Genomic DNA, 22,817 nt, shown 5'->3' with positions numbered 1-22,817 from the left:
CTGTTACCTCCTTCATCTGTCCACAGCACAAGGTCCATTTCTGCAGCAGGAAACCATCGCCTTCCCATTGGCCTCTCCCACCCTGGGAAAACCACCCAGGGAGTCAGCAGAGCAGATAAGTGGGGCCTCACATGCCGGGACTGAGCCCCCGCCACACTGTGCCGTGCCAGAGAGGCTGGGATTTGCTGCCTGGCGTCCGACTTGCCCATGGCCAAGCGCCAGCTCTCTGCAGCGCCAGGTGTGTTGTGTCAGCTGCGCCCATAGAGCTGTGTGCTGGGGGGGCCACGGGGCCAGGGACCAGGGGATACTGGTCAGGAGGGCAGCCAGCCTGGCTCTGGGGTGCTGTGGGGTTGGTCTGGCCAGTGGGATGGAGAGGCGCCATGGGGGCTCTGGGAGTGCTGGGATGATGTGGATCCCAGCTGCCACTCCATGCTGGGTGGTGATGCTCACTGGCCTGGGGGACCAGTGAGATGTTGGCTTAGTGTGTTGGCTGGGGGACAGGAGCCCAGAGGAGGGGTGACAGCAGAACCACCCCTGCGTGCAGTAGGTGATGCAGGAGAGCCCTTGTCTCGGCAGCTGCCCTGGGGAGGAAAGGGCTAGACAGAGGATTGTGTGTGGGGACAGGGATAGCTTTGAGCAGGGTTTATGGAGTGGTCAAGAAAACACAGGAAATTGGCTCCAGCTGAAGGTCCTCCTGCTTGGAGATTACAGCGGGGACGGGAAAATAGACAAGCAATGTGTCATAGAAGGAACAGACAGCACCCATAAGCAGCAAGGTATGGAAAGCCAAGGAGGATGCCAAAGACAGCAGAGGATTGTCCAGGTTCGATAAGGCTCTGGGCAATAAAAAAGGACTTTATGGGCCGTTGGGAACCAAAGGCAAAGAACCGTGTGGAGGTGCCAAACCTGTTAGGAAGGACAGCGAAGAAGTGGATAGAGATTGCTGAGCTAGAACTGGATGAGGGATAAGGAAAATGCTTTCCAGGCCATTAGGAAAGGAGGATGTGAGACAACAGCTGCTAGAGAAGATATTTTAAAAATCCTTAAGCCTGGATAACTCACACCCAGGGGTCCTTTGAGGGCTGGCTGGAGTAGCAGCCAGGATCCACAGGACTGCAAGAGCTCTAAGACAGCTCTCAGCATTGGAAAGGGCTGCGCTCCCCAGCACAGGGGTGGGAGGCAGGAGAGGAGCAACTAGAGGGAAAGAGTGCAAACACAGTTCATGTTGGTTGGAGGTCTTGTTGGACCACTGTGATTTCTCTCCTCACTGTGAGCAGCCACTTGGCTGCAAGAGGCTGTTCTGTAGCGGGAAGGAATTTCACGTGTTGTTTCATGTTGTTCAGATATTGGGGAAAAAAAAAGGAAAAGCATCATGCTAGATCCATAGTGAGCATGTTAAATGGGCTATGAACTGGGTAGCTGGCCAAGAAACCATTAGTGGGAGTTTCCAGCAAGTCTCATGTCTAGGCAGAGGCAGGATCCCCACAGTGCTGATGGAGCAGACCGGTGTCCCTGGCTGTGCTCCCTATGTAAACCCTCAGCGGGAATCCATCTCCAGGACAGATTTTGGCTGTGTAAACCCTGGCCAAGGGTGGACTTTCCCTCTCAGGTACTCACGCTGTCTCCCAAATGGCAGATCCGTTTCTCCCCCACTGCCACCCAAGGATTAATCCCTGGGATTGCTTCAGTTAAGGGGTTCTATGCCTAGGTACCCAAACTTGCTGCATCACACCACGCTGAGCCAGAGGCAGATGGGAATATCCGCAGACCTGCTGCTGCTGCTAAACCCCGTGCTCTCCCATCACTCGAGAAGCGTCTCCCTGGCGTGCCTGTAGCAGAACTGCGTTTTTGGAAGAACCGAAGCAGGGTTTTGCAACAGCTCTTCCCGCCAGGAAAGGATGGATGCTGATTTTGCCGGGCGGGACACGCGGTCGTGGCTCAGGCCACGTGCGGGCAGTGGAAGGTGGCATGTGCGGGTCACTGACTGCCCAGGGATGGCCAGGAGCGTTCTCTGCCCGCAGGCCGAGCGCACAGGCGGCACGAGCAGCGGGACGAGCCGCGATCCGGGATATCCAGGGAGGCAGGCGGGGAGCCCGCAGTGCTCCCTCCCGGCGGGCAGGGGGAGCCGCAGCGGGCGGGACGGGCGGGACGGGCGGAAAGGCAGCGCGGGGAGGGCGGGAAGCGGCGGCGGGATGCGGGGGCGGCAGCGCGTGCAGCACCGGGAGCACCGGGAACACCGGGAACACCGGGAGCGGGGCCGGGCGCTGTCCGCCGCCGCTGGGGCGCTGTGCCGGGCTCTGCCGCCCCGCGCCCGGCCCGCCCCCGACACCCTGCGCCGCGCCAGGTTCGACCGGCCGCAGGCGGTGAGACCCCCGCCCGCCCCGCCCTGCGGGGACAGCGACAGCGCACGGGGACCGGGACACCCGAGTGGCACTGGGGGGACACCCGGGGGACAGGGGCGGCTGTGCGGGGACAGGGTCTGGTGGGTGGGAGGGTGAGAGGGACTGAGCCTTGGGACAGGCGCCTGGGTGGTGAGGCTTTGGAGTGGTGCGCAACTGACACGTGTTAGGGGACTCTCAGCTCGCTGCTCTGGTAAGGGTTTTTAATTTAGAGCTTGGTGTTTCACCGTGGTCTGCAACACCTTTCCAGTGTCGCCTGGGGTTTGCTGCCCTTTACTGTACCCCAGCTTGGGTCTTCCTGCTTTGCCTCCCAGGCCTGCAGCTCGCACACGGGGTGCCCCCCTTGCTCGCTTAGCTATTTTAAGGATTTTACGAGTGTTGACTGAAATTCCAGCTGTAAGAATCACTGTTTCAGTTTGTCAGCGTGCTACCCTTGTGTGGCCAAGAAATAATTCCCAGTTCCAACTCATTCTGTGCTGCCTCTTGTTTGTGAGTTTTTGACACTATCGTGGCTCAGATCTTTTCAGTGTCTTCAAGTGCTTGTTTGAGCACGGGTGAGTTGTGCCATATGTGGTTATATCATAGCAGATTTTGGAAGCTATGCTCCTGTATGTATGTGCCTCAGAGTAGATGTGCTGGGTCTTGCTGCACAGCCAGCATTAGCCCTTCTCTTTCTGAGTGCACCTTAACTGTAAGTAGAGTTCATAAGACAGGTAATACATGAACCTGCCTGATTCAATGGTGTTGGCAGGATGCAGGTGTGCCCTTCCATGTATATGATATGGATTTGTCTAATTAAGGCTAAATATATGGCAGATATTTTGCCTGCTGATCTTCTCTGCCTGTGTCTTTCTTTTGCAGAGCCTGGATTTCTGGAGGCTGCTCTATGCACTTCTGAAACAAATCCACGGAGGCAGATGGACAGAGTCTGATGCCATAGGTAACCTGGTCAGTCTGGCTGACTGCGTGATTTCCATCTGTCCCAGTATGTACTGGGACTGGTTTTGTAGCACCTTTTCTTTGGGTCCTTGCTCCCTGTTCATAGTTCTCAATTTTTAATACCTGTACCACCAACATACTGTGCATCACAGCTGTGCAGGCAGATTTACTCCTCTTTGACTTGCTTTGTCCAGGAAACTGGGGTGTTCTTGTGTCTTCCAGAGGCTCTTGCTTCCATTTGATGTTCTGTTGCAGGTAAATCTCTGCAATGATCTTATGCATTCTCAGCATCTACAGAGGGATTTACAGAAATAGACTTGTATTTCCTTTGATTCTTTCTTTCCCCATTCCACATATGACACGTGATTTGGTGGTTACTTTTCTATCGAGTCCTGTGTCAGAACTGTGAATTATAACGTGAACCATAAAGGCGGTGTTTTGTATTGAAGTTCTAGACAAAACAAGAAATAGAGTGTGTGTGATTATTTTAGGGAGACCGTGAATATCTTTGTGAACAGGACCACTACTCCAGAGAGGAGCTGAATGTAGGTTGGCTTCTCACAATGACAGAGCACTATTTACTTGTAAATGCATGTTATTTCAAGTACGACATGACTCCCCAACTTCTCTCTTGAGATATGTCTGTCTAGAGCCCTTTCATTGCCAGAGGAAGTTTTGAGAATAGGATTGTGATGAGTCAAGAAAACACTTCTCAGGCTGAAACCACTTGAAATCCACTTTTGCCATGAAAGCAGAAAACCCTAAACAACACTGTTTAAGCCCCTGAATAGCTGGGAGTCTGGTGGCTCTGTAAATGGAGTTAAAAAAGGTTAAGCATTGTGGAGCATGGAGCAAAATCAGCATAGTTTTGCTGGTAGCTCAGCAGGAAGTCAGCATGGTTCTGTTACTCACAGGACTTCTGTTTTTCATTTGGCTGTTTTTATTTTTTTGCACTCATCCGCAGTCTGCTGTGTATGGTAAGTCTTTTTATTGACTGTCTCCTACAGCTTTGTGGATGTGGTACTGCACAAGTGCAACCTCACTGGATTCTGGCTGCTTCCGTACTAATTCCTTGTAGCATTTGGAGACAGGATTTCCATGTGCACGAGGTAGGTTGCTGGCTCTAGAGAAAGCAAATGCAGCCTCTGCTGGTACATTGTGGTTCTGCTCAGCACTGCTGAGCTGATTTTTAAGAAACTTGTTTAGTTAGAACTTGATGATCAAAACTGAAGTTCAGGCTGGAGATCCATACTGTTTTTCAAAAGACACTAATTACCTTTGCTTGGCAAATGACGGAGTTGTCTGCCGTGAACACGATCAATATTTTACTGCTTTTTCTCTGCCCCTACTCTGGTCTCTTGTGTATTTAATGCAAATGAAATAAGGTCCCCTTTGGTCCCTTCGACATAGGGACCAAATAACTTTCTCAGGTTTGTACAGGATCTTGTTGTACAACAGAGAACTGAAATGGATTCCTCTAATCCAAGTCTAGTACATTAGTCCATGGATCAGGCTTTCTTTTTCTTTGCTGTTTTTGTACAACCTCTTAATTACCTTAGTTAAAATGAGGAGAGCAGCAGTTGCCAGATCCCAGAGAAAGGCTGTGAAGACTCCTTCAAGTATAAAGGCTACCATGTGCATAGGAACAGCTTTCTGGAAAAGAGAAGCCATTCTCCAGTGATCTGAGGTCTTTTATTTTTCCAAAGGAGACACTGAACTTTGGTCTGTAGTTAGCAAGTGTTGTGTGGGGTCACAGTGGTTCTTCTCACTTTCAAGGTGTGTATTTCTGTTTTGAATTAGTAGTTTTTATTAGTCAGTTTTTGATCTTGTCATATAGGTGAACTTTAGAAGAGATTGAAATCTGCTTTGAACAGAACAGCTCCTAATCATTCTCTTGTTATGGTTGTGATGTGATATTTAGCAAAATCTTTCTGCATTATGTTTTTAATGGGTTGATGTATTTTATTGCCTAGCTAGCAGAAAATAAAATAGTTCTAAAATCGTATCTAAAAAAGCCCACACAGTCTGATGTATTAAAATACAGGAACTATTATGTTCTTGCAAAAAAGAAACCAGCAACCCCACTGAAGCCTGCCAGTCAGTGGTTATAAAATTCTGCACATGGCTCTTGGTTTCTCCTTCTGGAAGAATTTTTTCTTCACACAGTGAAAAGCACTTACTGTAAACTTTGGTGGGAAGCCATTAGTACACTCCAGCCCCTTAAATATGTTGTAATAGTTGGTCTCTTGTCAGTGCAGTATGAGTTAGAGTAAGCTGTGAAAATACTCTGGGCATAACCTTACTGATGAAGTCATGATTAATGGTTTCATGCTGCTTGCCACGCTTCAGGCCGAGAGTCAATGAACTTGGTTAACAACCTGACAGCCAAACCAGGTACCAGTGCAATATGCATGTAGATACCTGGAGGAAACATTTCTTTTATGGAATGGCTATTCAGTTTTTATAGTATGGGAAAGAGGTCTGGAGCTGCAGTATATTTTTGTTTGTTTGACAAACAAAGCAGAAAATGTTGTTCTGAAGCAATATTTTCCCATAATACCACTACCTATGCAGGTGTTTCTTGGCTGAGTGAATGAGGTAATGTATCTGTGAGTGTTCTTATACTTGGTTTATAGTTCTTTTCCATTTTAGCCTGCCAGGCATGTCTCTTATTTGAATATCATCTTGTAATTCTCTGAAAATATTTGTCAGGATTCTTAAAGCAGAAGAGCACAGCTTTAGTATAGTTTTAAGAGAGTTGAATCCTGAGGACCATCCCCAGCTTGATTTTACTTGCTGAACATACTTTTATAAATAATATGTGTGAAGAAGCGGATTAGTTGGAAGGCCCATGTTGGGTCTTTCTCTATAAATTGCCTAATGCTAATGAAATGCCATCAGATGTTGTCAAAGAGGAGGTGTTTGGGTGATTCGTGTTATCTGCTGTCTGAGTGATGGTTTTTCCTCTCAGCTTTGTGTTGTGGAGGAATCCATCTTGGTCCTCTGGGTGCTTGTATAACCTTTACTGCCATGTATCTGAGCACTGTTGCTTTTTAGGTAGAGCACTGTAGAGATGAGAAAAACTAAGTGACTTCTCTAAGATCATGGAAAGGCTCTTTGGGCCCCAGTTTCACATCAGTGCTTTGACCACTCACCTGCAACTCCTCCTGCCTGATGCTCACACTGATCTGTACCCTCTCCTGTGAGGGCAACATGTTGCAGGGAGAGAGATGAAACATGGGTAGGTAAAGGACCAGAACAACACAAATTCAGGTGGTGAATTGCCTTGGTGGATCTGTTCTGAGTTGTGTATCAGAGCAGGGAGATAATGATAAAGGAAAGAACCACCTGGCTTGCTGTCCTTTCCTCCACTTTGATATGTGATTTTTTTGAGGAGCTCCTTGAACTGCAGATGGCAGCATGTGATGCTTGTTTGCTTTGAAAAGGGAGGAAGGCATGTATTGATCTTACTTCCTTTTGGAATATTTCTGCTTTTACCTGTTATGGCAGTTCCTTTCTTGACAGATGCACAAAGAAAAGGAAAGGACAGCCTGAAAACCCTGCTCATGTGAGAATGTTCAAGAGTGATCAAAGTAAAATCTCTAATATCAGAGTCCTCTTCTTGTGCATGAGGGATCGGAGTGCTTATCTACAGCAAGATGTTTAGCAAGCATAGACATTTCTGCCACCCTAACATTGTGAAGAGAAGCTGCTTTTTTCATTCACAGGCTCTGCAGAAAGAGCAGTGATTTAGGTGTTTAGGTTTCTTTTTTGTGTCTATAATGCAGAAACAAGCTAGGTTTAAAACTGCCACCTATCTCTGCAGAAGCTCTGCTATGCAAAACATTAGTTCTGCAAAAAATTAGTAGCTGTGTGCTTAATCATGCTCCTGATCTTGTTTTTTTTTCTTCAGTCATGGTTAATGTCTTTGTCAGGAGTTCATTTGTTGCTTTCACGTGGTCAATCACATATTTCTGCTCCTGCTGCTGAATATGTGCAGTAATCTGGTAACATTTTCAGCTGTGTATTTGGACTGAGGAGCACTCTGGAAGGAGGCATCTCCTTAGGGATCTGCACTTTCGTTTCCCTAAATCCTAAAGTTGGTCAAACAGTCAAACAATATACCTTCCTCTAGGTTTTCAAGGCACAAAGGGCTTGTTGGCTTATTATGTCTCCAGCTCCTCCCAGTCTCAGCAGAGCTGTAACAATGTGCTGCTCCTGTAGGGTTACTGGCATAGGTCTGCTTGTAGGTCCTCCCTGTGTGTTGGCTGTGTATTAACTCCTTTAGCATTTTGCAAATCAAGTTAAATCAACCTCTCTTCACTGTGGGAGTCTCTTGTAATTAATGAAAGTCCTTTTGAGAGCAACATGGTTTTTTTCTTGTTTTGTGTTTTGAAGTTGGTCATTATGTGGTTTTTGAGCATCAGCAGGTGATGCCAGAAGCAAACAATATGTGTCAATGCTAAGGGACGCTTTTAACACAAGTGTCAAGGACCAGGCAAATGAGTATGTAATGTGATGAATTGGTGTGTTAATTAAGGACAGCAGTGACAATCCTTGTTTGTGCAAGGTTTGTACTTCCTGTTATATTTTTGTGTGTGTGTTTTATATGAAATGCTGTGGAGATACTGAAGCATTACACTAGAAAAGGGGAGCAGCTTTCCTCCTTGCTTTGTAAGAATGCCTAAACTGCATCAAACTGTAGATTCCTCTAGCTCCACCCAGCTGTGACAGCTGTCAAAAGTGAATGCCCTGGGGAAAGGAGAGAGCAAATATAGAAAGATACTTTCAGGGTGGGGGTATTTTTTCAGTCTCAAATCTCTTACATCTTAGACTTCCCAATCCAGAGAGGGTACGTTTGCATTTCATAAGCTTCCATGAACTCCCATTCTGTAAATCCAGTTCCTCCTTGAGCCTGTGTGACTCTTAAGAGTCCACAGTGTTCCATGGCCAGAAATTTCAGAGCTTTGATATATGTGTGAAGAGCTTCTCTTTAACTTGCTTTGACACTCATGTTTGCTAGCTTTGGTGGCTTGCAGTTCTTGTGTTGCATATTATGCAAGCAAATTATCCCCTCTTCATCCATTCCACAGCACCCATTGTTTTGAAGAGTTTTGTCATATCCAGTCTCAATCATCATCTTGGTCTACTTCATCAGTTCTTACAATGCAGCTGTACTTGTGATTGTACCTGTCCTTTCTCTTTGTTTCTTTCTAAATCTTCTGTAGCCTTTATGGGACCGAAGAAATAAGGGTCACAGTGAGTATAGACAATGATGATATGTTGTTCCTTGTGTTCTGTTTAGTGTCCTTTCTGTGTTTCTCACATTGAGTTTGCTTTTGGATGCATATAAGAAACAACTGTGATATTGTTATTAAAAATCTTATCACCTAAGATTGTGTTCCTGAGTCCAGTGATCAGCTCCAAGCCCATTCTTATGTCAGTACAATTAGGAACGTTTCTGTCCTTGTGCACATCGTTTTTAATTTTTTCTAAAAATAATTTTATCTGTCATTTTAAAGCTTGGCCTCATTAGGCTCTGAAGCTCTTCACGATCTGCCTGCATTCTTGACTACTAATGTCACATCAGCACCAAGCTTTCTGTCACTGTCACGTTGTCTGAGTGTCATTTTGAGTTGTTTGAACAGCAGCTGTTTAGCACAGAGTATGTGAAACCACTATTTGTTCCTGCCCTCTGGTTCTTGTCCGCTGGGCACTTGTCATTGATTTAAGGACCTTTCCTCTCCCTCCACCACAGTTGCCTTAGTTTCTTTGTACTAGCTGAATTCCACTAGGAAGTCTAAATGTCCTGCATTGGTTGAATCTTCCTTAATCACTTCTTGTTGCCTTTGGAGAACTCCAGAAACATTTTGAGCAGGATTTCCTTTTACAACTCTTAATTCCTAGCCAGTGTGTGTTGTTTGTCATTGTGCCCCCTAATTATGTTCTTTATTCTAGCGTGGAACTGGGGCTTACTGGGCAGAACCTTTTCTAATAGTAACTTTCCCTCTTTTTTTTTCTCAGTATTTTACAGTTCTGTACTGCCTGTCTTTTAGCTGTCAGGTAACATTTGCTGGTGTGAAGGAATATGGATCAGAGCATTCCTAAGGATTTAATAGCGCATGTGGTGTGCTGCTGTATATCTGTCTGCTCACTGGAGCTCAGAGATTTGCAGCAGGCTGTGAAACCCCTATCTCTAAATTCCAGTTTCATTCAGGAGCAAAGTGATTCAGAGTGTTTACTAATTCATAGCATGCTTGGTAGCTCATAAAAAATGAATAGGTGAATTGGAGTCCTGTTGTAGTGGGGATGGCTAGTTACCTTTTTTCCCTTTGTTAATCTCCAAGAGGCCATCGCTGGCCTTGATCTCAACTTTGAATTTCTTCTATTCCCTTAGCAGTAGTTGCTGTAGATCAGAATGGGGAAGCTTAAAGAGGGCTTTTACCCTTTACCAGTTGTTGATAAAGACTGTAGTCCCCACAGACTTCTGGTAATCTGAGACTTGATTAAAAATCTTACTCTCAGAGGAGGCAGCAGTTTCTGGAACTGAATGGAGTAATGCGGTGTGTTATTCTCAGTTGTTTTCTCCTTTTCAGATAACCAAATTGGGTTTGTAAAGTCAGCGTTGTGGTACCATGGCTATGACAGGCCGGAGCTCTATCAGCTCCCTGCCGACGGCTCAGCGGGCAGTCGGGAGCTCCTGCTGGCGTTTTCCTGGATGTTGCACAGACTTGGCCTCCTGGAGCGGCTTTTGGCTCGGAACAGAGTGAGGACTGGGGATGAAACCTCTGTGTGCACGGTGAGCACATTGGTGTCCTTTCACCTTATCCTGTCCGTAAGTAACGTTCTGTGACAGCAGCTGTGTTATCACTAGTGTGTAATGGGTGGTATCTTGCTACCTTGGCAAACAAATGTCTTAATCCAGCTTTAAAAAAAATACTTACAGGGGCCAGCATCTGGAAACTGTTTTCTTTCCCTTCTCTAAGCTTTCTGTGTTCTGCAGGTCATCTGGGTTCCTTCTCATTCTCAAACTCCCATCCCTGCCTGAATTCCCTGATTTCTATTTCCAGTATAGGTGAGACCACAGTGGAGGAGTGCAAGTAAGTAAATGTCTTCGGTCTCTGCTTCTGAGTTCTGAGCTTCCAGCCTGTGTCTTGAGTGGTTCTGCAGTGCAGGCAAACAGGTTAGCAGTGAACGCTGGGTGTGTTGCCATTGGGTAGAGCAAGTAAGGGTAAGGCAAATAATACTTTAAAAAAACCCATCAGTCTCAAATGGCAGCTGCTGCTCTCCACATACCTTATGACCTTGTAACCTCTGTGAGAACACAGCAGGGTATGTTGTTGTTTTCATCAATAAAAAGATGTTAGTACACAGAAAGTCTGCTCTGAAGTAAGCTAAGGACAGCTGTGTGTCTGCTTTAGCTACAATGTATATATACTTGATAAAAAAAGAGAGAAAGAAAAGAAAATGCTCTTTTAAACAACTGAAATGAAATTCTCAGCTGAGCAATGGCCTGAAAAATCTTCCACTGCATGGGGTCTCTTTAATGATTATGAAAACTGGAAAATATTTTCCTGAAATGAAAATGTTGCGAAACAAAAATCCAGGAAATATTATTTGGTTCTGTGCATTGCTAAGATCTCTGCCAAAATGAGCAAAGCATGAAAGCCAGTACTTGCTGGCAAAGTATATCTGTTGGTCTGCTAGTGAGAATAAATTTGAGGTAAATCCTTACCCCTTATCCTCATCTGAAAAAAATGGAGTCTCAGTAACTGTGGGCATAGCTGTGGTTCAAACTGATATTCATGTGGTTTGCTTTTAAAATTTTGTCTGAAATCCACAAAAGTGAACAGGGTCTGTTGTACAAGAAGAGAGAATGCACCTAATCCCTAAATTAAGGATGCAGTCATGTTCTCAGTATTCTTTAAGCCTAAGTTTGAAACAAAGCCTGCAGCCTGCTAAATTGCTGATAATATGCCAAATACCCAACATATCAAGGGCCACTGAAATTAATTCATTTCATTTCAGATTACCACTTTCTGGCCTTTTTTTTTTTTTTCCTTTGCAGTTCCTTAGCAACACTGTTTTCTTTCCCTGCAAATTGAACAGTTCCATCAGCTCTAAAGGATTTCAGGCCAGTTATTCATAGAGGGACAAGGGTGTTCATGACACATGACGGACATGGAGCTCAACCGGTGCATGGAACTCATAATCTTTAGATCCTGAGCTGGGGAAGGTTTCCACAAGCTTACTTTTACGTGCACTTACATCTTCAGAATCAAAAGCCAAGTGATTCTTGAAATTATAAACTCAACGTTGGTGAAAGTGTGATGAAAGGTGGTAAGAGGTGGTGCTTTGTGTGGCTAATGTAACAAAAAATCATCTTGAGGTAGTTGTTGGTAAGGACAGGTATGGTTAGTAGCCTAGGATGATTATGTGGGTTGGCTGCTTTTGAAGTTAGATAAGAAAGTCTTTCAGATCACCTTGTCTCGTGGCCTCCAGCTTGTATTTTTTGGAAGGGCAGTGCTGCAGTTCCTCCTGAGCCGGGATACTGGTGCCTGCAGCAGGATGCCCTGATGAGCAGGACTGAAGAAGCCTTCTCTAGCCTTCCACCCCGTGGCTCTCTTCTGGAATGTGAAGCTTATAAACTGTGGGGGAGACAGTTAAAAGAACAAACTGGAACCCTTGCTGCTGTGCAGGAGGAATGAGAGAGGGAGGAAGGAATCGGTGCATCTCAAACACTAGTTCCTGGCTGCTGTAGCACAGGTCTGTTCTCTGAATTTACTGTACTGATCTGTCAGCAGGTTGGTGACTCCAGAGGCAGTAAGTGAAAGTTCAAACCTTGCACTGGCCAACACTTTAAAAGAAGTAATCACTAACTCTATTAGATCTATAAAGACTTAAGTACAATCTCAATTGGAGGCTCACACTGATTTACTGAAGTGCCTACTTGGGAATTCTCACTTGTTATTTCTTTAAAACACTGGGCAATTAAGTGACTGAGGTGGTTTTCAAAGGCTTTTTACACCCCTTGTGGATTTCCATCTCAGATATGCACTGTTCTGGTGTCAGTTTTAATGTCTTTTTTTGCTTTGGTGATCATGTACAGGCAGATTATTGTCGAGTGCCATTCATTGATTCCTGTTTACACCTATAAAATCCTAGTATACAAGACACATGAAAACCTGGATGGGAAGCACTCTCCTTCACTGAACTTGTAAGGCACACCTGGGGAGTTCTTATTCTCTCTCTTTGAGAAGGAGATAATTGATATAAACTTGCCTTTTTAGCACATTTGGTATTTGACTAAATTTTTTTTTTTACCTGGCTTTTTAAATTTTAGTAATATCATCCTGTCTTTCTCCAAATCTGTGATGGTTTGTGCAGGTAATTGCAGTACTCCATGAGTGCTGCGATTACCATTCCCTCTGTTTCCAGGGAGGAATACTTTCTGTACTGGTATTGTCTACAGAAATCTTGACAGTCACTGCTGTTCCATAAACCAAGTTATTAGAGGAAAGTGTTAACATAGCAGTCAAGCTTGATGTTCCCCCCAGCAGGAAACCAGGAAACTGTTGGCACTAGTTTCAGAAAAAAATAAATTTTTCTGGGTTTTTTCCACCTCTTCACCTATTCCAGTGAGAATGGAGGAGGGAATTTTATTAACCTTATTGATTCTGACTCAGAAGCATAATTACTTTCCAGATCTTTATGGGCTATATTAGTCTGTCAGCTTTCATTTTTTGATTTCCCTCCCTTATTCCCTATGCTTCAGTTCTCTTTGTACTTCTGTCTTCCTAATAACTCTCACCATTTATGCTTTTGCCCTTTTTTTTGCTATTATTGTTGCTGGATTCAGTAGCTTCTAAGGAACACTTTTTTTAAAAACCATCTATAAACCTGAACAAAGGGTGTAGGATCTGTGAAGTTACTCCTGCAGAATTTCCCTCACTTCAGTGTGGCTGACAGGTCTGTTCTAGCACTCTTGATTTGCACTGCTACCCATACTGTAAAGGCTTCTACCAGAAACTAAGGGAGGAAAATGCTTAAGCTTTGATTTTCTGCCTTTTTTACTTTTTAAAGTCACTTACTGTATAGGTAACAAACTCTGAAGTGTTAATTTTTGTCTTTAGTTACTGACATTGCCTGTAGGCTTAAAAATATTTTGTGGAAGAGGTGATTAAATTAGGAATATATTTTTGTCATACAAGAAGTGGAGCACATTTCAGTTTGGACTCTTGAAATACACTTTTTTTTGTGTGTGTGTTAAAGCACAAGTTACAAATGATAGCTGAAATTGTCTCGCTGTCATTCTGTGTGTGCATATAAACATGCTATTCCTTCTTATCTTTTTATTTTTTTCCTTTAATTTCATGCTTTGAACTAATCATGGAACCTTCTTCCCAGTGAAAAACAATTTCCTGTGCTGTGCTGGAAAAGGTGTAGTTACCAACATTTTGCTTGACACAGTGAATACACAATTAAGAGGTGGATTTTTTTTTCCCCAGGCAGAATGTCAAAGTAAAATGCTCTAGCAGATGAGTTTGAAATGATCAGAAAAGCTTATAATTTATTGACTCTGCTGCCTCTTTGAGAATGTCTGAATATCAAATAAATGCAAAATGTCTTGAACTTGACATTACAGCTGATATGTTCTGGATAGGGTTTGCTGACAGGCACTGGAGTCACTTGAGCTGTGGGAGAAGAAGATGAGGACTGGTGTGCTAATAGTAGAATTTAGTGTGGCCATACTGGTACTCTGCCGAAATCCAGTGTAGGGAGCTCCTTCCTTGGCTGTTGGGGAAACAGAGGGATTATAACACGTTTCAGTGCCTCTCCTGCCCTCCAGTGACGGGGAGCAGCCAGTACCTTTGGTACCTTCTGATTATCCTTGGAGCCTTTTAATTTAAATGCAAACATCCTCTGCATTTGCTGTCACACTGTAAGTGATCTGGGCTTAACTCACATTGGAGGATCCTTTGAAATAAAGCACATTTTCCTCAGGAGAACAGAAGGACTGTGCAAAGAGGGGCACGGCAGGGCTCCTACCCATGGCAGAGCTCTGCCTCTCCTCTCCTGCAGGGCAGGTACTGTTTCTCCCGTTGGCCTCTGGCTCCAGGTGTGCTGCTGATGCAGAGTGCTGCATCTGCCTCTCTCCATGGGCTACCCCTGCCCTGCAGCTTCCCACAGTGGAGCAAATGCACTGGGCAAGCAGGGCTGCAGCTGCAGGCAGAGGAAATGCAGTACAAGCCATTATCGGTGTTGCATTTCTTGAGCCCTTTAGTGCTCTCCCAGTTAAGATCTACCCTGTCATGTGTTTGTCTTAGTATATTTAGTTTCCATGTTTTGTCTGAATACTTAATGCAGTGAGCATTGGGATTTTCATGTTCTTTTAAAACCTTGCAGCTCCAAAGATTAGGCAGCGCTGCCACGCTCTTTTGAAGGCATAGTGCTTTTGCTGTATTGCAGAGCTCTTAAATAACCTCCCAAATGAGTGAGGAGGGACGGGATAAAGGGCTGACTTGCTCTAGTGCCTGAGGCCTGTGGCTACTGCCAGACAGTCTTGTTTGAACAAGGCAGGCATTGGTAAGAGCTGTGTTCACATTTTCTGTCTTCCCTCAGCACCTTCTCTTTTTCACTCTTTGCCAAGAGTAAGCTCTTGGGAGTGCTGTTGTAAGTAGTAATTTTTACAAAAGACAGGGAAATTCAAAAGCTAAAAGGCCTTGTGGAAACACAGGATTTCACTTTTTTTGTTAATTGCTGAGTACGCTATAAGCATAACTTCTAGAGCACTTATGTTTGTGGAAAACTTACCCTTCTGTGCAAGTATCTGGAGATTTAATTGGTACGTGCATCATGTGGGAGTGGATTTTTACACCATCTATCTTTCCATGCATAAATTTAATCTGGATCCTACCTTGTCTAGGAGAAAATCCAATTAGTGTTGTTTATGGTGCTATTAATGAGAATAGTGCTTTCCCTTTTGCATTCATCTGTTCAGATTGCTCCTTTTCACATTTTCCCCTCCTGCAGATAGATATATGACTGTATTAATTAAGAAAGCATGTCTGATACTGTTATTTCTGGCTATGGTGTTTAATTTAAAAAAAAAAATTATGCTCCGTTTAAAGATGTGTAATTACAGAACTTAACATATGTTATGTCACGTCAAAACCATTGTCTGAATTATGAGTGGTTTGGAGCGAGCGCTCACTAAAAGCTGCAGGAGGGCTTTATTGGCTTGATTTATGTGGTTGCTTTGCCTTTCCCGAGCCCTGCAGTGAGGATCTAAATATGCACCTTTGTGATGCCAGGCTGTGTGCTTAGTGTAGTTGAGTGGTAACTGAGTGAATATTTTCTGTCTAGACCCGGAGTAACTCTGCTGCAGGTGAGGAGTGGGCTGGGAATGTGCATTGGTGGTTTCAGCTGGCAGTTGCTCTGTTTTGCTCTGCTCAAGGATTAATGTCAGGGAGTTAGCACAGGACCTAGTGCAGATCTCCATGGGTTGAATGTCTTATCTGTGTTTCTGTAGGCTTGTTTCTCCATGGGTAAAGTAAGCAGCAGGTTGTTTGCTGGCTGTTCAAATGTGGAAGCGGAGAGCTGATCCTTGGAGGGATTTAGAAGATGTCCAGGGAAAAGCCACAACTCTCCTCTCCAGGGATGAGCTGGAGGCGGCTGGGGCCTGTCCTATACCAACAGGTGGCAGCTTGTAGTTAGAAAAGAGCATCTCCAGCCCTGCCATAGCCTTGTTTTACAGCAGTGCAGGCAGCACAGGCCTTTTCTTTTCCATTGCATGTACAGGGCATAGTAAATTTATTAAGGTAAAAATTTATAAGTGTTAAAGATTCCCATATCAGTAGGAATAGTACAGAAAGTGTAAAAGGGTGATGAAGTTGCACGACAGAGGTTACCTCTACAGCACTGCTTGTGACATATTATAAGATCGCCCCTGACTCTGCAAGGAATTTTACATTAAAACAATATTTGGAATTTGTTTAATTCAACATGTATGAACAGAGCAACTCCATACCAGATCACTGAAATCCTCAAATGGAGTAAGCAGTACAAAAAATGCTCTCTTCTCACATGTCTGTAAACACACTGATGCTTGCATTGTTCTTTTATAAACTGTATGATGAAGTGCTTGTTTAATTTATCTCCATCCACTCTTGGTAGACCTGTTCTCTGATTTCTGGTAACATGGCATTGCTTTATATTTCAAACTGAAAAGAAAAGCTTCATTTCTGCTATAGAAGTTGGGACTTCATAATCTTTAATTTCACTCTAAGCACGTTGCATGCAAATTGTTTGCTCAGATGTATGGAATGTAGATGAAAATTGATATATCACCATGTCTATTTTCACACCCTCCTTTCTCCCACCCCTTATTCTTTTCCTCTAAATACTTTTATATCTGATGGCTTTTTTCAGTTCAGTGTGTTTTGTGAGTCTGACTTGTCTGCTCAGAACAATTCTGCTATGAGGACTTTGGCAGTGTTGGCCTTGTTTTGCACTTGCTGCATTGTATAAGCACAAGTCTGACACGTTTTGAGTATTATCTAGCACCTTTTTTCATAACAATTTGACTTGAAATAACCTGGGGAGGAATGCTTAGGGGAAAACTCACGTGGTGTTGGAGACTGATTTCTAGTCTGCCTTGCAAAAAATTTTAAATATATGATTTTAGGACATAAACCGTGTTTAGCTCTGACAAAGCCAGAGATGTGTCTATGAGCTTGGGATAGGTTTTGTAGTTTGTGAGCTACCTTAGTTGGGATGGTAATGGATGGTGTCCAGGAGTGTGTATTTGTTATTGGCTTCACTGTTTATTTGCCTGATCTTTTGCCACACAAGAGCTGGTTCTGGTGAAGTGTGGGCAGGGTGACAGTTCAGGAATTGGCTTGAAGGACTTTATGTAAATATATGCTTGTCACTTCTATCAGGCTTGTGCTTGCTTTTCTGAGCCTTACCAATAAATGGATATTGAAATTTAACAGCTGTACTTGGAGCTTTTAGGATAGAAAGCTCATTTGGGGTGAGTTACAGTGGAATTGAGGGGGTTAATTCTGACTTCTGCTTAAGTTACACTAATCACAGGTGCTTTGGCAGGTCCAGATTGTCCAGTTTGACAAGACTAGTTTGGATATCACCAGTCTGATGGCAATAGACTTGACATGGTGATGAGAATATGGATATGTGTTGGTATGGATTTTGTATTGCAAGCCAGTGCACCATTCTGTAGCTGGATGCCTTCTCTGAAATAAAATCAAAGAGAAACATTAATTGCAGCAACCAATTTGCAAGCAAAACAATTCTCTGGTAAGTGGCTATAAAATGATCTCTTCCAGAGCTGGTGTGGAGTGTTCCAAGTGTGGGAAAGCCATCAAGGTGTCTGGGTAGTTGCCTTGGCTGCTCTCTTTATATACTGGACTAAAAAAGATGCACTTTTGTATCTCAGAAGTGAAGGTAGGTGTGTACCTGTATTGCTGCATAGATTAGATAAATTCACAGTGGTATTTGAAGCAAAGGCTCTAGATTAGTCTGGTATTTTAGTGATTTTCTCCCACTGGAAGAGCAATAAATAGACTTAGTTTGTAAAGATGGGACTAGAAATTGAGGTCACAGTATAATATGTAAGACTTTTTTTTTCTTACCTTGTTTACTTTATGCCAGGCTAAGTATTTCATAGCAAAATTTTTTTTTTTTGTGCAGTTTGTGGAATAAATAATGGAGAGATCCTGTTAAAAATGCATTGGCTGGCTTCCTAATTTTAATATTAATAAGGCAGGTTGCTACAATAATATTAGCTCTGCATGGTGTTTGTCACTGTACTGCCAAAGCAATTCAGTCTAATGCCATTCCTTTCTGAGATCAATCCCCAGGAGAGCAATATTTGGGCTGTTCTGAAACCTCTTAACAGGGAAGTTGGAGCAGAACTGTAAATTATGGAAAATGCAGATTTTAATCTGGGATTTCCAAGTCTGTCTTTGGCCTTGCGGCTTTTTGGCTGCTTATGTGAGTTTTTTTTAATGTTCTTTACACATGTGTTTTCTCTGTTGCAGAGACTAATATCCAGTTGCTTGGCTTATGATGTTTATGGGCAACTTGGTAATCAAAGCTCTATGGTTTCGTAGTCTCCTGGTTGGGGCAAGACAGTCTGAACCATGGAGGTACTTGGCTAGGACTGCAGTGCCCAAGGACAGGGTGCCTTGGTTCAGGAGCTGAAGGAGCAGAAGGAAAAGAAGAGCACTGCAGTTGGCACAAAGGGGATACTGTCTTTTTTTTGTTGTTGTTAAAGATGAATCTGTGCCTTTAAAAGGAAAAGCCCTTTATCAGCCCTACACCTCTGTGATTTATAGCCTGTGTTTATCTGAGCTACAGAGCAAAGGGAAAAAACCTGTAACATTGATACATTTTGTTATGTGACCAGAACAGCATTTTTGTGCTTATAAATAATAGGAACACTCATTGTATTAGAGACTCTGTCAACTGGTGATATTTAGGTTAAAAGAAGTGTTAGGGGGTTATTCGATCATGGTTATAGACAGACTTCTGTTGAAAGACACACTTCTGTTGAAATGTGCATTTAAAGCAAGATTAAACTCTCTTAATTTTACAGTTTCCATTGTTACTTCCAGTTTGGATCCTAAATTACATTCCAGCTTTGCCTGCCAACTGGATCTTTTTAAGATGTTATTGAACGTGGAAATCTGTGAAGCAGGGAAGCACATATGTTTAAATACCATCAAGGTCTGTGGGTCCAAATATGTGCTTAAGTGTTTTCTTGAAAACAGTCATATTTCAAGTAGGCTTTTTAAATTTTCACTTTAAAGAAATGTCTTGAGGGTCCAAGAACTGGGAGGCTGTTCCTTACCTGTCAGACACCTGTTCTGAATGACCAAGTCTTTGCAGTTCTGTGTTATTTCTACTTCTTATGATATGTTGTAGTAAAATAATTTGGAATTATGGCTTGTGTTTATTGTATGTGATTTCTGTAGACTGTATGAAACTGACAGCCTTACTTTAAATGGTGTTACAAGCATCACAAGTAAAACTACCCATGTCTTCTTCCCCTTTTAATTTGCAATCTGCAGGAGTCGGCTGAAAATGGAGAGATCTGTTTGTACATGTGAATGATCTCTTTGTGCAAGAGGCTGGGGGAGGTGGAATTCCCCCTATGTTCCTTGGGAAAGAGATATGATAGAAATATGTTGCTTTATGCTGTTGGCCAAGCAGAAATTTCATCCAGTAGATGAAGGTGTTGGTTGTTGTTGGGTTTTTTATCTGCAGCAGAAGGAAAGCGGGACAAGATGAACAAATGGAAACTCTTTGCTTCTCCCTTTGTTATAGTGTAGGCTGCAGTTCTCTTTCACCTGGAGGGGTTGCAGTGCACCTGGAACCGATTGCCCCAGGGGTAGAAACACAGTCCCACCATCTGCCACGGCCTGATCCAGGCTGCACTAGAGAAGGTTGAGGCTCCAAAACATCTGCAGTATATTGACGACATCATCATACGGGGGGGGACACAGCAGAGGAGGTTTTTGAGAAAGGAAATTATCCAGTTTGGATTAACCCTGTCTCAAGCAAAGGCAAACCCATTTTTGGAATTGTTTTTGCTCAAGGACTAGGCTGCACTTGGTGGATAATGCAGTAATATGGAGAAACATGATGTATACCCCAAGGGGACCTTATCTTTGCGTGAACTGCACATAACACTGTGCCTGTATTTGTATGTAAATATTTGTAATATGTGTATAGTTGGGGTAATGTATGTATGTATATGGTTGGAAAGGTTTAATTTGATATCGTGCGTTGGTATGAAAAAATTTGGGGAGGATATTGTTACAACTTCTCTCAATTTCAGATTTATAATTACTTAGGGGGAGGAGCTTGGTCTTCTTCATAACTTGCCCTCCTTAGCAAACACTTCTGTCTCGTTAAACAGAGACACCCTTCTTCCTTCCAAATTACTCTAGAGAAAGGCAAGACAAGCAAGACAGGCGATAAAACTGTAGCTGAGAGTGCCTCTGTGGCCATTGCCAGCTGCATTGTTTTTTCTTTTCCTCTATCCTGCCAGATGGGAAATGCCGGATGGAGAAAAGAAAATAGCTGCGTAAGCACAGGCCCACGATTTTGTACTTATATAAGTCATTGATTTACAAAATAGGGTCTCAGGAAGACACTGGAGGAGCTAAATCTGTTCTCTGACATATTAGAATCTAGTCAAATGTGATTTTTCCCATCTGGGTAAAGAACATGCTTGCTGTCTCAGGAACACTGTGTCTTCCTGAGTATGGAAAATGAAAGATGGGAGAGGAGACAGCTCACCAAGTCACAGCTGAGAAGCCGATATTTATTCCACACTTCTCTACTTGTTTAGGCTGTTCCCAGTCCTGTATTCTAAAAGATGACAATTTCTCTGTGCTGCTGAAATTGACTTCATTGTTGGGGTTTTTTTTCCCTCTTTAGCTTATATATCTTGTATGTTTTTCACTACCAAATGACTTGAAAGTGTTCAAACTAATTTAAAACGTTTTTGTATTCTTTTCTCCTTTTAGTGTGAAGATGATCTGCCTAACATCCAGAAGGGTACACCTGAAACAACACCTGAATGTGGGCTGGAAGACAGAGTGGATGTTCGATACCTTCAGTGGTTAAATGGGAGGCTGAGGTTCCAATGGCAGAGTCTGCATGCTCAGCACCAAGAGCAGTGCAAACTTTTGCACAAGGTAAATGATTCTTCTAACTCACTATGACGTTGTTTATTATTTAAAAGCCTTGTCAGCTAGAGCTAAATGTACAAATTATTCTTGTTTGCTAGTTCTGCCTTTTCTGTAGATAAGAGTGAATTACTCTAGATGTAAATACCTCCACCTTTCCCCAGTGCAGCAGAACCATGAGAAAATGCAATATGTACAGTTATGTTTGTAAAGTTATAATTGTATAAAAGTGTCCTTTGCAGGTTTGCACGTTAGTCACTTCTGCAACCATAGGCTGTTTTGATTGTTCTAGAAAATGCCTGATAGAAACAAGAGAGAGCATTCTGGTCCCACAGACAAGAAGTAGTGATTCAGAACTCTTAAATTCCCTGGAAATGTGGATTCAAAATACTTAGCACAAATATTGAAAGTAATAGCAAAATAAAATGCAGTTTCCCATTCCAAAGTAGTAGGCTACATCTGAGCAGAACCCAAAATCAACCTGGTTTTAAATCAGGGATCAGTAATAATCTCTGCATTGCTAAGATTCCAGTTCTGTTTCTGTTTATGAATGTTTAGATGCCTGTCTGGAAATCACACACATCTGGGAGCATTATGTCTGTTTAGGATGGAAACAGCCTTCAGTCCCAGAGTTGACAGTGGTGGTGACTGCAGAGACAAAGTAAAAATCTGGTTCTGAAGATAGTCCTAAAAGTTATTAAGCATTGTTTTCCCTAGGCCGCCTTTTTCCATTCTTATCTCTTTGGATAATTTAAATGGAGTCAGTTATTATTGTACCCAGAATCCTCACAGAAAACCTCTTTTTTCTGAGACTAGAAACAGTTTTGGGAAATTTCTTCTCCAAGAACATTTATCAGAAAGTTGTCAGGATCATCTTCACCTTTGAATGGAGGTGCCTTTTTGGTTTTAATCCTGTGTCTGATGGAGCAGTGCTGAAAACTATAATGAGGTTACATTTTGTTCTTTCCATGAACTGATTGCTAGGGAAGATGTCTGATTGACAGCACCCGGGGAAAGATCAGGTGCTCTGTGTGCAGCATCTAAAATAACCTTTTGCTTTGCATTGACCACTGCAGATGTGCTTCCCTGACCTGGGAGCAAAAGGTAACAATTCACTGTAAGTGCAGGTGCAGTCCTTGGCTTTTGCATTGTGATTACAGACTGTGATGTTATTGAGAGAGGTGAAACCCAAGTGAAATGATTGGCATCTTCTCCCCCTGATAAGCTACTTCTGTGCAGGGTATGTTGATTTTTATAGTAGGTGAGGCAAATACCTCCATAACCCATCATCAGCTGTCTGATTTATGTAGTACTTGACAGTAACAAGTCATTAGGCAGCTCCAGTGCCTCAGCTTGCAGTTAATGAGCCCAAGGAAGAATTAAGAGCAGGTCAAACCTAAGACCTCAAGCACGAGCATAGATACTCTCAACAGTCCAGATCAAACACCGAAATAATGAAGAGATGGTGCTGATTGGCAACATGCTAAACTTGTTGACAGGGGAGATGAGGAGATGATGACCTTCCTGGGGGAGGTTGTACTATGAAATAAACTTGGACTTATTTTTTATCTCTGAAGGAAAAATTTCTTCCAAAATTAGGACAGCTACAGTCAGACAAATCTAAGAGACAGCTTAGTTATGGTGCCAGGTCCCTGGACCATGATTTCCAGAATCTGGAAGAATAAGCAGGAAGGAGATTGTCTGTTCATCCAGTTTCCTAAAGCTGCCATTACTGCCTTCTCCAACAGTCATCACTGGA

The 22,817-nt window shown here is 43.2% G+C and overlaps 1 protein-coding gene across 1 annotated transcript in view; it reads left to right on the top strand.

Moving 5' to 3' along the window:
• The first annotated feature begins 1,994 nt into the window (after positions 1-1,994).
• Positions 1,995-22,817, top strand: part of TEDC1 (tubulin epsilon and delta complex 1) — a 69,554-nt gene continuing 48,731 nt past the window's right edge. Inside the window, exons 1-4 of the mRNA XM_032696760.1 lie at positions 1,995-2,363; positions 3,261-3,339; positions 9,935-10,137; positions 20,897-21,067. Coding sequence (XP_032552651.1) covers positions 1,995-2,363; positions 3,261-3,339; positions 9,935-10,137; positions 20,897-21,067 — 822 coding nt within the window. The remainder of the gene's footprint in view (positions 2,364-3,260; positions 3,340-9,934; positions 10,138-20,896; positions 21,068-22,817) is intronic.

The sequence above is a fragment of the Chiroxiphia lanceolata genome, chromosome 9 (assembly GCF_009829145.1).
Source record: "Chiroxiphia lanceolata isolate bChiLan1 chromosome 9, bChiLan1.pri, whole genome shotgun sequence".
In the NCBI taxonomy this organism is placed as follows: Eukaryota; Metazoa; Chordata; class Aves; order Passeriformes; family Pipridae; genus Chiroxiphia; species Chiroxiphia lanceolata.
The sequence above is the reverse complement of the archived record's forward strand: the minus strand, read 5'-3'. Positions and strand labels throughout refer to the sequence as shown.